Source organism: Mugil cephalus, chromosome 12, assembly GCF_022458985.1.
Source record: "Mugil cephalus isolate CIBA_MC_2020 chromosome 12, CIBA_Mcephalus_1.1, whole genome shotgun sequence".
NCBI classification, from domain to species: Eukaryota; Metazoa; Chordata; class Actinopteri; order Mugiliformes; family Mugilidae; genus Mugil; species Mugil cephalus.
In genome coordinates, this window is record NC_061781.1 from 19,894,383 (window position 1) to 19,907,953 (window position 13,571).

The window sequence follows — 13,571 nt, forward strand, 5'->3', positions numbered from 1 at the left end:
TGATTCTGATTCTGATTCTGAAGAACAGCAATCAACCAACAAATGCTCCAGAACACTGACTTTATATCTCCTCTTCAGTATCGTTTTTTTCTCGGTTTTTGGTCGTCACCACTTTTTAAAGGAATTTGACCAAAAATCGAAAAAAACAAGAACAGCTGCTCAAGTCCAGTATTTGATGATTGATTTTGCTGCATGACCGTTTTTGGCAGTGAACGACATTGTTACGTCCTTTTGGTCACAGAACAAGTTAAGTTTTGCGTGTTGACGGAAAAATAGCTAACTGTTTATAACAGTGGCAAGGAATGGATTAGGATCTCCAAACTAATTTAGAGATTAAATAGGGTTCCCCTACCAACTATATGTTCTACATTACGCTCAGCTTGGTGCTCTTCATAAATATACATTATTATCATCATTTTGCATTCAATATTAAGATATTCAAATAATATAGGTTCAAATTTCAAACATGTGCAACAGTAGAATGGCCGTGCAACTGCCATAACATACATAAACCTTTACCTTTAAACACAGCTAAATGTAGCAGGGACAGTGAATCACCATAACATTTTGGGGGCGATGATGGGAGCGAGCTGCACTGTTAGCTTCTGTCCTGCTAATATTGTAGCGTGCGTCTGGGATTTCACCTGGGGACTGAACAGGCTCTCGGCCAATTGCGGGGGAACCTGACAGCGTGTAATATGCGGCCTCGTGATTGGCTCAGCAGTGACAGGGGGCGGGACCTACCGTGTGCAGCAGGCTCGGTGCGGCGCTCTGTGTGAGGGCGCGCTGTTGAGACAGCTGCTGCATCGCATGAGCGAAGTGTTGACTGAAAAATAACCTCGATTAATCCCTTTACTGAAATCTGTTAAATGTCCCCCTACAGTACCCCCGCAGACCCCCTAGGGGTCGCGGACCCCCTGTTGAAGACCTGTGGGCTAGCGTTATTAGATTCGGCAAAACAGAAAAACAAAACAGAATGCAAATTGGAGAAGCATGGCAGACTCAAACCATGAATGAAAGTTGCTTGCTCGGTAGAACTGTGATGAGCTTCAGTTTCTGCATGAGATAAATGACCAGTAATCACGCGAGCCGTTGTTAATAGTCGGATTATAGCCACTGGGCGTTTTTCTTCCCGTTCATACCCAGAAACAAGAAGATTTTACACATCTCGGCGTGTGAAACGCAATTTATTCAACTTCAACAATCAATCCTCGATCCCAGCTGAATCATTGTTTGCGCATCAGTTGCTGACACTGCACTTATAATCCTGTTGCCATTTTTTTTTTTTTTTTTTTGTATTAGCTCAAGCCACAAATCTTACTTTAGAATATTTAAACAGCCACTTTATGTCCTGGTTTATCAATACGGTATCAAAACCTTGGAGCCGCTTCATATCTGAAGTGGCATCTGCAAGCTTCTGCAAAATTACTCACGGCCCGGGTATCCAAATCACCGGGGCTGGCTGTATTAAGTCAATTACATTTTTACAATTGTGAGCGAGGGATGGTTAATTTAGTTTGACCCAAGAGCACCCCCGACGCTCCCCCAGATAGCAGATGGATGAGACGAGTGACCACAGGCGTAAGGGAGTGTGCGTCTGAGTGTGTGTGAGCCCACTGGATTAGTCTTCATTTGGTGCCTCTGTCATGAGGGAGGGGAAGACTGAGCACTGCGTGGCACGGCAAAGACAACACACACAGGGTCAGCGGAACACACACAAACACAAGCACACGCTATTAACCTCCCCCCCTAGCTCATCAACTTTATTTTGCAATCTTCCCTCAGAACCATTAGAATACCCTGAAGAAATGACTTTCCAATTAAAGGGGATCTAGAAGAAGGAGTTTTTTTTTCTTCTTTTCTTTTTTATCCTCGTCTCCTGGAGTTCTTTATTCCAATAATTTAAATTGGAATTGATTTTTCAATTTACCCACTGACTGTTATGGACACGGAGAGCACGGCCAAATAGAGCTGTGTTCTTAGAATATTTGTCATTACAGAGTGGAACACGCGAATTTGCATAGGACGCCTAAATAGTAATATATTTCCTCCTGTGAGACCAATCAGGCAAGACAACAAATTCAGGCCTTGAGTGATTACAGCGTCAGGTATTTATGTGGCGTTTCGTGGGAAAGGCTGTTCTGTTTTTTCTCTTAACAGGTTAATAGGCCAGGGGGCTTGGTTTTTCAGGTCATGGACCCCCCCAAACTGATGGAGATATTAATAGGGAACCCCTACCTTGTATAGGTGATCTATATTAAACTTGACCTAGTGCTATTTATAAATATACATATACATATATTATTTATTATTTAATTAGTTATCAATTTGCACTCAATATTAAGTTTTTCCCATAATGCACATGTACAAATATTAATTTTTCTATTTCAAACGTGTGCAACAATAGGGTGGCCGTGCTACTGCCGTAAACATAATATGTTTATGATGTAAACATACATACAAACATGGGATTAGGCTCTATTTAAATATGTGGGGGAAATTTAAAATATATACATAAAATGTCTAATCAACCAAAGATTTTGCGACCCTCGTGCAGTGCCTCTGCGGACTTCCTAGGGGTCACGCACCTCCTGTTGGAGCCCTATGCAATAGGCCATTTTCGAAGCGGCGTTTATAGCACTGACGTTGGGATGCGTTTAAATGCTAGATGCAGAGTCTTTAGAGAAATTCTCTGCATTTAAAGCCGTCATTCTTTCCGGCGTTAAATATTACGCAGCGTTTCCCACAACAGTTTCCAGAACAGAAGGAGACAGTAGTCCGTCCCAGGCAGCGAGCTACAGCCTCACACGTTCGAGTTTGACAAACTACGCCTATGAACTCTGCAACAACAGCAGTTCCAGCTGCGTTCTAATGAGCATTTATTGTGTCTCTACTGCGGCGCTCTGCGGAGCCCGCTTCAAAGCCGACCAGATTCTACTTGAGCTGTTTTACAGATGCGCCTCGAAATCCGAGGCCGTTCTTCTGTGGACGAATGGTTCTGTCTTTTGCTCCTGACAGCTGCGCGGGCTTGTTGTTCGCTCTCTCCTGAGTTGTTTTAATAAAGTTGTGCTGCAGGAATAGTGAGAGAAGATTAATGGACGCACAGGAAGTGTGGCAGTTGTGAGAGGATGCAGGACAGAGCGGGCCAGCAGCCATCTGTTCCCTCTCCTTTACAGCTCTCTTAATGGAGAAGCAAACCAAACAACATGGATCTGAGCCCTGCAGACAGACACACACGGGCACACACGCGCACACACACACACACACACACACACCTATTGCACGGAGCTAAACACAAAACATCACTTCATACGACAGAGATGAGAGCTGGGCTTTTGTCATTGTATTCCCCCATGTTGGATGTGGTGTTAGTGCGCGTGCTGGCGTCTCTTGCGTGTGAGTGTGTGTGTGTTCTGTGTTTTCCTTTTTTTTTCTACCTTTCAGCGAAATAAAGTTGGGTGTGAGCCACGGCTGTGAGATTTAGATGAAAGACACAGTCTGGATGGAACGTGATTAAGAGATATGTTCTTGAGGCAAAACAGGACTTGGCATTTGCTGAGACAAAACCTAATCAAATTAAAGCAAAACACGGCCATTGTTGTGGAGTGTGTTCCCTCGCTTGTGTCACGTTTTTTTTTTTTGTGAAATGAAACAGTGTAAAATGGATACAGGCTCGCGTGTCTGTGCAGCATCAACCGACGCTGTGGTTTTATTCAGATTTACACGCAGGCACTGACTAATGACGGTTGTGCCCAATGATGCCTAAAGCACTTTATAGAGCTGTCTGGGTTATAAAAAATGTTTACTGTGATGGAGCTGAATGGCTCACTGAAAGAGTATTATTGTTTACAAGTTATTGTTTTAGATTAATTCACTCAGCAGAACTGTTAAATTCTTCATCCCACAGGCATGGCGACCCCTGAGTCGGCTCCTCCGTCGGTAAGTAGTCTTTTCCGTTCCGTGAGTTCCGCGCTCTTCCCCAGTGTACATGTGTAATATTATTATTATTATTAGCCTCTAATGAAATCTATAGCCCAACTGTTTCTCATTTGGTTTGTTTTGAATGAACGCAGGCCGTGTCACGTTAAATGACAACATGCGTCGCCTCCCCCTTTCTTCCAGTGAAGACATCTGTACGACATGATGAAGTTTCCTCTCTGAGTATCAATCCTGTAATTGAGCTCGGGGAGAGGAGACGTGACGTGCACACAGAGGAAGGCCTCTCTCCGCTCCTTTTTTCTCCCGCTCCTCGCGGGCTTGCGTCCTCCTTTTCATCCGCGCGCACGCCGCCCCGCGCATTAGATTTGTCAGTCAGCTCTCTTTCGACGCGCGGCGGCTGAAATGAGTGCGTTGGCATTAGCTGACATAATATCGCTCACCGTTCGGGGAGCGCCGCACCGTGCATGGCCCCGGCAGAGGAGAGGAGAGAGGCTCAAGTGGCATCTCATAATAGCGTCTTCACAGGATTTTCACAACACTGCGCTCTGAGTGTGACCGCGTCCTGAAGCCGCGATGTCTTTATTCGGGTCTCTTTATCCGCCTTTGTGGCGTTCCTTTCTCATCCTGCCCGTACAATGCCGCGGATCACGAGGAAACCGAAGTGAGACCGGATTAAATATTAACACAACCTGACACGGGTCCCCCCCACCGGAGGTCCTATTCCACCGATACAATTAAAAACATTCCCACATGCATTGAGTGGAACGCTGTCAAGAATGTGCTGCTTTGCGGACTTTAAATAAATCCTATTCTGATCTATGGAGAACCTGACAAGGAGGAGTCCAAGGTTTCCATGTGGGCACTTAGCTGAGTTGGAAAAAAAAAGCTCACGCAGAATGAGATGAGGGCTACATTATTTATACGCGCTAATGGCGGCCGGCTATGTGTGTGTGAATCAGCAATAGAACAATCTGCTAAAATAGACACACAGCTGTAATCAAGGCCATACGTTTCCTCTCCTTCTCCTGTTCCCTGCTAAATACAGGGTCAATTGGAGTCAGTTCAGCATGCATTTGAAACTCCTGCAGTAGATTATCTCCTTTTAATGGAGACGAAAGACATTGTAGAAGTGGATTGCCAGAGGAAAAGATTACCTCTGAAGGGCTATCGTTGCTAAATGTGAAGGAATACCTCACACGGCTCCTACTGTACATACGATAACACTGTGCATTTAACGCAGATAAAAAAACAATGGCTCATGTGCTTAACCCAGTTTTCTCTGCAAAAGGAATCCATTAGTCTCATTGTGCAGCCCTTAAGCTCAGCATCACAGGAGGGGTGGGTGGGGGTAGGGGGGGACCCACTGTTGCACCGCTACATCCACGCACATGTGCCTCTCATTTCCTATGGCAGTCCAGAAGTATCCTTCAACATCCTATTGTAAAGTTTACCAGGGGAGAGGTTCAGTGTATTAAAGTGCCCTGCGAGAAACGCTAAATGATGTAAATGCAGGCAGCTGCGCGCCACTAATGCCGTACAGTAGACGAGGAGGCCCAACCGAGGTTGGATGTGTACAATATCTATATAACATTATGGGCTCTCTTTCATGTCCTCGTGCTCTCTTAATGGGAACAATATGAAGACTAATGGTATAGTAAACGTATAGGGAACCGAGCTTCAAACAGAAGTGCAGTGCGTTCGGTTTGTGCTTTGGATTCGGGATGATTTAACACAACGGCTGCAGTTTTTACAGTGTTCGGGGGTCGTTTTCGGCGGTTTTGCATCTGCGCTTGCCACTCCGACGGGCCGAAGGAGAGCGTTTCAAACACCTTTTCCTCTTCTCACCTTCCTGGCTGCGATGCAGGCGTTGCAAAGTGTGCGTTCTCGCTCCGTCTTTTGCCTTTTAAACTGGATGAGCCTCGCCGCCGTCGTTCGGTTGCGCGCCCCCTGGCAACTGGAGAAAGACCCCCTGGAGTAGAAGCAGCGGCTGGTTGGGAGTGATGGCTGCAGGCTGTTTATTTCAGAGGGGGCTCATTTTGTCCCAAATCTGCCTCAGCCTTCTCTGTATAATCTCACGGCAATGAACATATAAGACACAAACTCTCGAGAAACCCTTTTAATCGCAAAGATAAATAGTCCAACAAAGCGCGGCTTGGAAAACAAATACAGCGACGCTGTCTCTGATCATCATTTGGTGGTGTGCTGACACGCAAACTCTATTAAGCTGTCTTCAAATATGCAAAAATGATATGATTTTACAATGATTACATATTCACTTCCCCAGCTGGCTGGCTCCGAGCGTCTCCATTTGTCATCGACTATTGTGTCCAATTATATGATTAGCTTTGAACACTCCAGCACTTCGAGAGCTCTCGTGTGTTCTGCCGCGCAGAGTGATTCACAAACAAAGTCATTACAACATGTATTCACACATATCAAATAACAAAACAGATGGCCAGTGCGCCTGCCGCCTGATTTGTTTTCCACACGAGTGGTGGAAAAAAAAAAGGAAAAAAAAAAAAAGTATTCTATGTGAGCTGTGTTTAATGCTGACTGTTTTTATTCCCAAAGAAGAGCAGCTGGCTGTCGCGCTGTTAGATCAGCTCCTATGAAAGACAATCTTGTTTTCATTAATTTCTCTACAACAAAGGCACTTGTTGGGAAGATTTAGAATTACAGCGGGTAAAGCTTCCGGATAATTCATCACAGGGACTTGACAGGAAACTTAATTGTTTTAAATGCCAGTTGCTGTGAGCGGTGTGGCTGGGTTTTTCTTTGATGCCTAACAGGTGGGACAGATAGACGACCCTCTGATGTTTCATTTGACCTCTGACCCCCGCGGCTATAAATCCACTCGTATTCCGCAGGCCAATAAACCTTTCACCGTATGATGAACTGCACTTCCCAGAATTCTCTGTGAGATGAAAATCTTGTACTCTGACTTCTTGTATTTAACACAGTGTAAATCTACCCCGTCTGTATCGCGCGGGCCGCTTCTTCGAGTCAGCCGAGCGCCATATGGACTCCGGGTGCAGCGTATCCCTTTACAACGGAGTCACAAGAGCGAGGGTGCTTGTGTGTCTCTTTAAACCTCCCTTTAGTTAAGTCCATCTTCCTGCAGCGTGCGGCGAGGGCCACAGTCTGCGTTAGCGACTGATCAGCCATATGATAAGTGTTCTGAGAATTGTTATGTTCCATGTGGTTACATCTTAGAGGGCTTTGACTGTCTAGTTGAAAGAGACGCTACATAGACACTACCCACTGACACCGCCTCACCATCTAATGCACTTCAGACTTTTGTGGTGACTCGAGTTTTCTTTTACAATTAGCACCATCAAACTCTTGGGTGATGCGTGTGCAGCGGGCCTATCACAATCATTCAAACATGAGTTTTTTTTTTGTTCTTTTTTTACATCCTCGTCACAGGCACAGAGCTGTCACACATTCGGTTACTCGTCCGTCATTTTTGTTGCGCAAACGGCGAATAAATTTGCAGCTCGGCGCCCGCGCTCGTAACGGAGACCTGACACCGAAGTGCAGAAAAGGTTTTCTCTTTTAAGGTTAAGGCGGCTTTAAATCTCGCAAATAGCCTCCCTGACATCTCTGGAGTGCGTTACTGTAAATGCACTCCGAGCGACTGAATCATTTAACATCTAATCAATACTATTCGCATTGCACTGTAAACACACTTTGGTCGGATTCTCGCTCGAAGAGGCTGTTACGACTGTTGTTAACCGCCCCGCGTGACGAGGTGAAGGGATTGTTTCAAAGAAATGACAACTGAAACGTTTTTTTTTTGTTTGTTTGTTTTCTTTTAAGCCAGCTGTAATGAATAAGAGCAGCAGAAGGAAATTGTTAAAGGAGCATTTTAGTTTGAAAATAACAGCTTTCAGTGTTAACTTCACAAAAGTAAAGATGGGCTCACTGTTGCAGGTAGGTGGGGATCTAGCTGTGCCATGCTGCCATCAACTGGTCAATGAATTTACAACAGCAACTTGTGCCGTGGGCTCTAATTATATCCCGTATCGAGTGACTAAAACGCCACAAATATAAAATTAAACCAGTCAGACTCCATTTGCACCTCGCACGGGTGACATCACGCTCTCGTTTGATCGCTCCTCCTCTGTAGAGCCGCGGAGGCAGAGAAGAAAAAAAAAGAAAAAGACAAAAAAGACACAGTGGCCAGACGAAAGCTGTAACCTTTGAGAAACCCACCATTGTTTCCTGTATGTTTCCTCCCCGCGGAGGCTTTCAGGGTCTTTATAGTTCTTGGCTGATATAGCGAGATGCGTGAGAACAGTTTCAGTGTTTGTGCACAACAAAACCAAGGTACCGTGGGCAGCGCTTTGCCAGTAAATGTTGATGAGCATTATTTTCACCTGCCTGTAACACACCTGAGCCACCCGTGCTCTGTCTACCAGAGAAAAAAAAGAAAAAAAAAACAAAAAAACATCTCAAGTCTCATGGGTGAATCAATCAGCTCTGAACACAGATGTTTTTGCCACAACAGCAGCACTCCCATACTGTGAGTGTAAATTACTCCTTGGAAAATTAATTGCAAGTTTTGATCCTTTTGATAATCAGCCGCGTACACAGCGAAAGCATTCTGTGTTGCCAGAGCGCGCACAGTATCACAGTTGTTTCATATCATGGCGCTGGTCAGGTTGCTCATTGACCTGACGCTGCCCGTGTGAGTGTGCCTGCTCTTTCGCCTCACGCTTCGCAGATAGTTCCTGTACAGGATCACGCTGATCACGCGGTCCTGGAACTGCTTGGAGACGATGTAATAGAGGATGATGTCCAACACTGTGCTTAGGTTCATGAGGTAAGTGGTGAAGACTGCCCCGGTGTTATACCCCCCGTCTTCGCTTCTCCCCACCAAACGCAGCACCAGGCAAATATGAAAAGGCACAAAGCACACCAGCACCTGGACGATGAGCGTGATGATAATCCGGATGGACTTCTGCTTCACTTTGGGTTTGAGCTTGGAGGTGCGTCCGTGGATCAGATTGTCCACGATGACGTAGTAGCAGCCGATCATCATGCATATGGGGACGAGGAAGAAAAAAATCAGCCGCACGAAGTTGACGAGGTTGTCGTGGCGCATGTAGATGATGTCCTGCATCTTGATGCACGTGGTGAAGTTGGAGATGCGGTCGGGGTCCTTATCCGAGAAGATCAGGGGCACAGTGCTGCCTAAGGTCATGAGCCACACGCCCAAGCTGGCCACCACGGCCTTCGGGACGTTCCTCAGCTCCTTGCCGTGCTTCGGCTGGACTATGGCCATGTAGCGGTCGGCGCTGATCAGGGCAAACAGCCACAGGGCCATGCAGGGGTAGAAGATGGTGAGAGCGGCGCTTATGCGGCAAAAGAGGTCTCCAAAGGGCCAGTGGTCCTGGTGGTGGTAAACCATCCTGAAAGGAAGCAGCAGGATGAAGGTGAGGTCCACTATTGCCACGTTTATCATGTAGACAGTGACTGAGTTCCTCTTCTTGGTGGTCAGGGCAAACACCCATAAAGCAGTGACATTGACTACGACTCCTATGACGAAGACGACGCAGTAGAAAATCAGGCCTGAGATGCGGTACTCCACCGGGCCCTGCTCGGGCCTCACAGCCGCCTCCACAGACATGTTGGACGAGTTTACATCCACTGTGATGCTGAAAAGGACAGAACACAGAGAGACATATTAGTCTACACATCGCTCGCGTTTTTTAAGATCTGGCCCGCGGTCCCGTTAATACGCTAAAAACTCGAGGTCCTGCACTTAAAAGGACAAAAAAATAAAAGAGGAATTGCAGCCACCATTTGAATGTTGCTGGGAGCGGATCAACTACATCAAGCTGATTAATTCCGCAACTCACAATCAAAAGTACAAGTGAAAAGTTCAACTCGAATTAGGAATAGCAAATAAGATTGTTACGTACCTATGAACATCGAGTGGAAATGATTCCTCCTCGGTCAACATGAGTGCAACCTTAAAAAACAAAATAAAAACAGGGAAAATATGTGATAAAAGTTTTTGATTGAGTAAATCTCCATCAAAGGTTCTGTGCTTGACCGAAAATGATGATGTACAAAGCGACCAGGTCTCCAGACGCTGTGGTTAAAATAGCCAGGGGCGGCTCCTAAATGAGGCATATGTGAACTTTGCAGTTTGCAGAACAAACTTCTTCATTTGAATACTTATTTTTAAAAAGAAGCTGTGCAGCTGCACACAGAATGTTTGAGGAAGGAAAAAAGGGAGCAAATGTAAGTAGTGTACACTCCAAGTTAGAAAAATGCACAAACAAAAAGAACAAATAAAACGACAACAGTTAACACAATAAGTTATAGCAAATGCGGAAGTGCAATTTTATGACCCTCAGGAACTGATGCAATGAAAAGTGACCTTTACAATAAATCATGTGACTTCACCATTAACATTAACCCCCCCCCCCCGACCACCCACTCACCCGCCCACCCCCTCTCGACTGCACTGTATCTATCGTATATCAAGTGAATAATGGGAAGTCCTTTGACATTAAAAAACAACACTATGAAGTAGTGTAAAGGAACAAGCAGCTGATTTAAATATCTTTGTGGTCAAAGTTAACAACAAAAAAAAAGAAAAAGAAAACGACTCAGCGACTCAACACGTTTCAATACAACTTCAATGTGAAACAGATCAAGTAGCTACACCTGGACAATAAAAACCAACAAGAAAACAACAAGAAAAAAAAAAACTACACTCACCACTCTAATCAAACCAACATCTTGACAGGCTCGCACCAACAGGTTTATGAAGTGAAAGTAAGTTCATGAAGACGTGTCTGCCGAAAGGGGGAAGTGAGTGCCTTCTCAAATGGTAATGTGATGAGAATGGTGGCGAGACTGAACGCAGCGTAAAGCCCCCATCACTTCCTGCTTCGGTTTCTGTACTTTAGATTCCTTTACAGTATCTGCGTGGTTGGAACACAAAGGGCTACAGCTTTCCACAGTCTGCAATTACACCCCCTTAAAGAAAATGATGTGCCATTAGAAGTGGGAGTGTGTTTGGCAGGCAGAGAGATGGCAGATTTAGGGCGAGTTATTGATTGGAAAAGTGGGGTCTGTCACAGCACATTAGTTCTCAGGGGAGTAATCCACAGCAGGTTGCTGTGAGAAGCATCTGCTGCTGGAGAGAAGTAATTAAAAACAGGATGTTGAGGCAGTTGCCATATAAACAGGAAATAAGACGGTGGTAATAGACACTTCACGCTGATGCTGTGAGATGGTTTTACACCACATCGACTTAATGGATGCAAAGCGCATACCTCAGGTGAAACGCTCAAGGTCAGCCTGGGCCCGGATTGAATACAGATTAATGTGTGTGATTAATGTGTGTGTGTGTGTGTGTGTGTGTGTGTGTGTGTGTGTGTGCGTGTGAAACGGTAACAGCCATGAATTAGGACATTTGGCTCGAAGAACATTGTGCAATCAAAACTTCTTCCCCCCTATCTGCTAACTGCAACTTTCCCCTCATATCCTTTATTAAATTAAACACTTCCCTTCAACTTACAGCGTTTCCTGTCACTCATTATTTGACCTCCGCTGAAGCTCAACGCTAACGTCTATCGCCGCATATTTCGATTTGATTGTGCTCCTGAACTCCTCTCCGTTATTTTTTTACCGAGCTGTGTTCCCACTCATTCGGTCTAATTCTTATTCCTGGGAAATAATTATCTATCGGCGCGTCCTCTTGATGTGTCTCAAAAATCTCGTACCAGATGGTACTTTGCGCTCATTGCAATATGTTGTTATGACAACAGTCTGTGTGATGTTTTCCTCTCTTTGATACTTGTCATGTGGCTGCCTCAGAAAGTATTTCACTCCTTAATAAATGCTTTTTTTTGTGTGTGTGTGTGTGTGTTCGCTTGCATAATATGAAACAAATGTGCACCTGTACTACATTTAAAAGGCAAAAATAAAACAAAAATGCCAAATTCTGCATTTTGTTAGACTGTTGACTTACATAATTTATTTTGTATTCTGATTAGCACATTTTGAACAAATATACTAATGTATCATATTTTGTTATCAACATTTACAACTGACAGTGTAGCCTGAGTAAAGCCACTTCGTGTATGATTACCCCTTTACCCTGATCTACACTGCCCTCTGGTGGCTGTAAAGAAGTACTACAAATTAGGCAGTCCATGCTCAGCGACGCTTATTCTCTTTGGGAAAGTTCATTCTTTGTTATTGCATGAATGATCAAACTTTTTACTGTATGTTCTTAACTTTTAAGACTTCCCAATCTCTGTTTATGTGTTTAGTTTGAAAAAGTGATGCAGGGTTCGAATGCAGCGGTCTTTCTGTGCATTTGGGGAACTGGCAAATCTGAATTACGTTTTAATTTAAGACCAGGCCACATGGCTTTGAGGATATCTATTCAGGGCGTAACTTTGCCACTTTGGTCACAGCCTGGCTAACACCCTGGGGTACACGGACCAACCACAACATTAACACCACTAACAGGAGAAGTAAATAACACAGATTCTGATACTGACAACACTGTACCGTCCAATGATGACATTCAAAGGTACTTTTTTTACTTGCGATGTGTCAGGATGGCCAACAGGTCTGAGGTGCTCCGTTCAGGTCGCACTCTCCCCTGGAAGCATGGGTTTGAACCCCACTCCTGACAACGTGTTGACCTGGCCTCTAAACTCATTGAGGCACAGAGGAGGCCGTCACAACATTGAGGCACGCCAAAACTTTTGTTGGTGTGCCTCAATTCACAAGCCCAGCTCAAAACAGGGAAGCAACTTGTGAACTTCTCATATTTTATGTTGAGTGGATTATCAAAGTCTTACACCACACCTCCTAACCCGTTCAGACTGAAGTAGTTGCACGAGTCAGTTTTGTTTTTTGTCCATGTAAACGGAACTAATTTTAGGGAAGCCACTGAATGTTAGTTCATGTTCATTCGCACACTCTGCAGTGTTACTATTCCCTCCAAGCAGATCTGCTCCCCAGTCTGAGAACAAACTGACTGGACAAATAACTAATATTTATGTATTTAATGTAACAGAATAGTACAGAAGTATATCTTTACTGCTATTTCATTCTTCATTTTATCTCTTTGTCTTCACATTTAAGAAAATGTCTTCTATTTACGTCAGTATACGTCATGTGGGGTGGAGGTTTCAGTTTGACAGACTGGCTCCTTAACCAGTTCTGATATAAACACGAGCACCTTTGATTTCCATCTAGCGTGAGCACAAGAAACCTTCTTCACCAGGAAAATCCGCTGAACGCATCTGAGCGTGCGATACTGTATACTGAGATCTTCACGCTGCCAGCCCATTCCCCTAATCCCCGCAGACACCAGGCGATGGCAACAAAAATAAATAAATGAGATGTGATGAAGCAGATGGCCATTATATGTGCGAAAGACAATGTTTATTGCAAATAAAGGAGCTGGACGTGTTCCGCTGGATCTAGATGGGGAAAGAAATAAAAACTAAAGCATATGAAGAGGTCAAAGTACAAGGTGTATGTTTGAGTATATTATGCTCGGTAGCCACGACAAGTGAGAACCGTACGCACCTGCCAGCTGGGGCGAGTTTGCCAAGAAACACGGGGGCATCAGAGATAAAAAAGAGAGC

General features: G+C 44.7%; 1 protein-coding gene across 1 annotated transcript; it reads right to left on the minus strand.

Moving 5' to 3' along the window:
- Positions 1–6,040: 6,040 nt before the first annotated feature.
- gpr18 (G protein-coupled receptor 18) lies at positions 6,041–10,772 on the minus strand. Its single transcript, XM_047600164.1, has 3 exons — positions 10,675–10,772; positions 9,867–9,916; positions 6,041–9,599 (listed from the first exon to the last, which is right to left on the minus strand). The coding sequence occupies exons 2-3, from the start codon at positions 9,905–9,907 to the stop codon at positions 8,582–8,584; spliced, it is 1,059 nt and encodes a 352-aa protein (XP_047456120.1). The 5' UTR covers positions 9,908–9,916; positions 10,675–10,772; the 3' UTR covers positions 6,041–8,581.
- Positions 10,773–13,571: the final 2,799 nt, after the last annotated feature.

Bases quoted from the DNA above. Each gene is read 5' to 3' on its own strand.
- gpr18 (XM_047600164.1), bottom strand. From the start codon at position 9,907: ATGTTGACCGAGGAGGAATCATTTCCACTCGATGTTCATAG. The intron at 9,600-9,866 runs GTACGTAACAAT...TGTCCTTTTCAG, and splicing joins TTTCCACTCGATGTTCATAG to CATCACAGTGGATGTAAACT.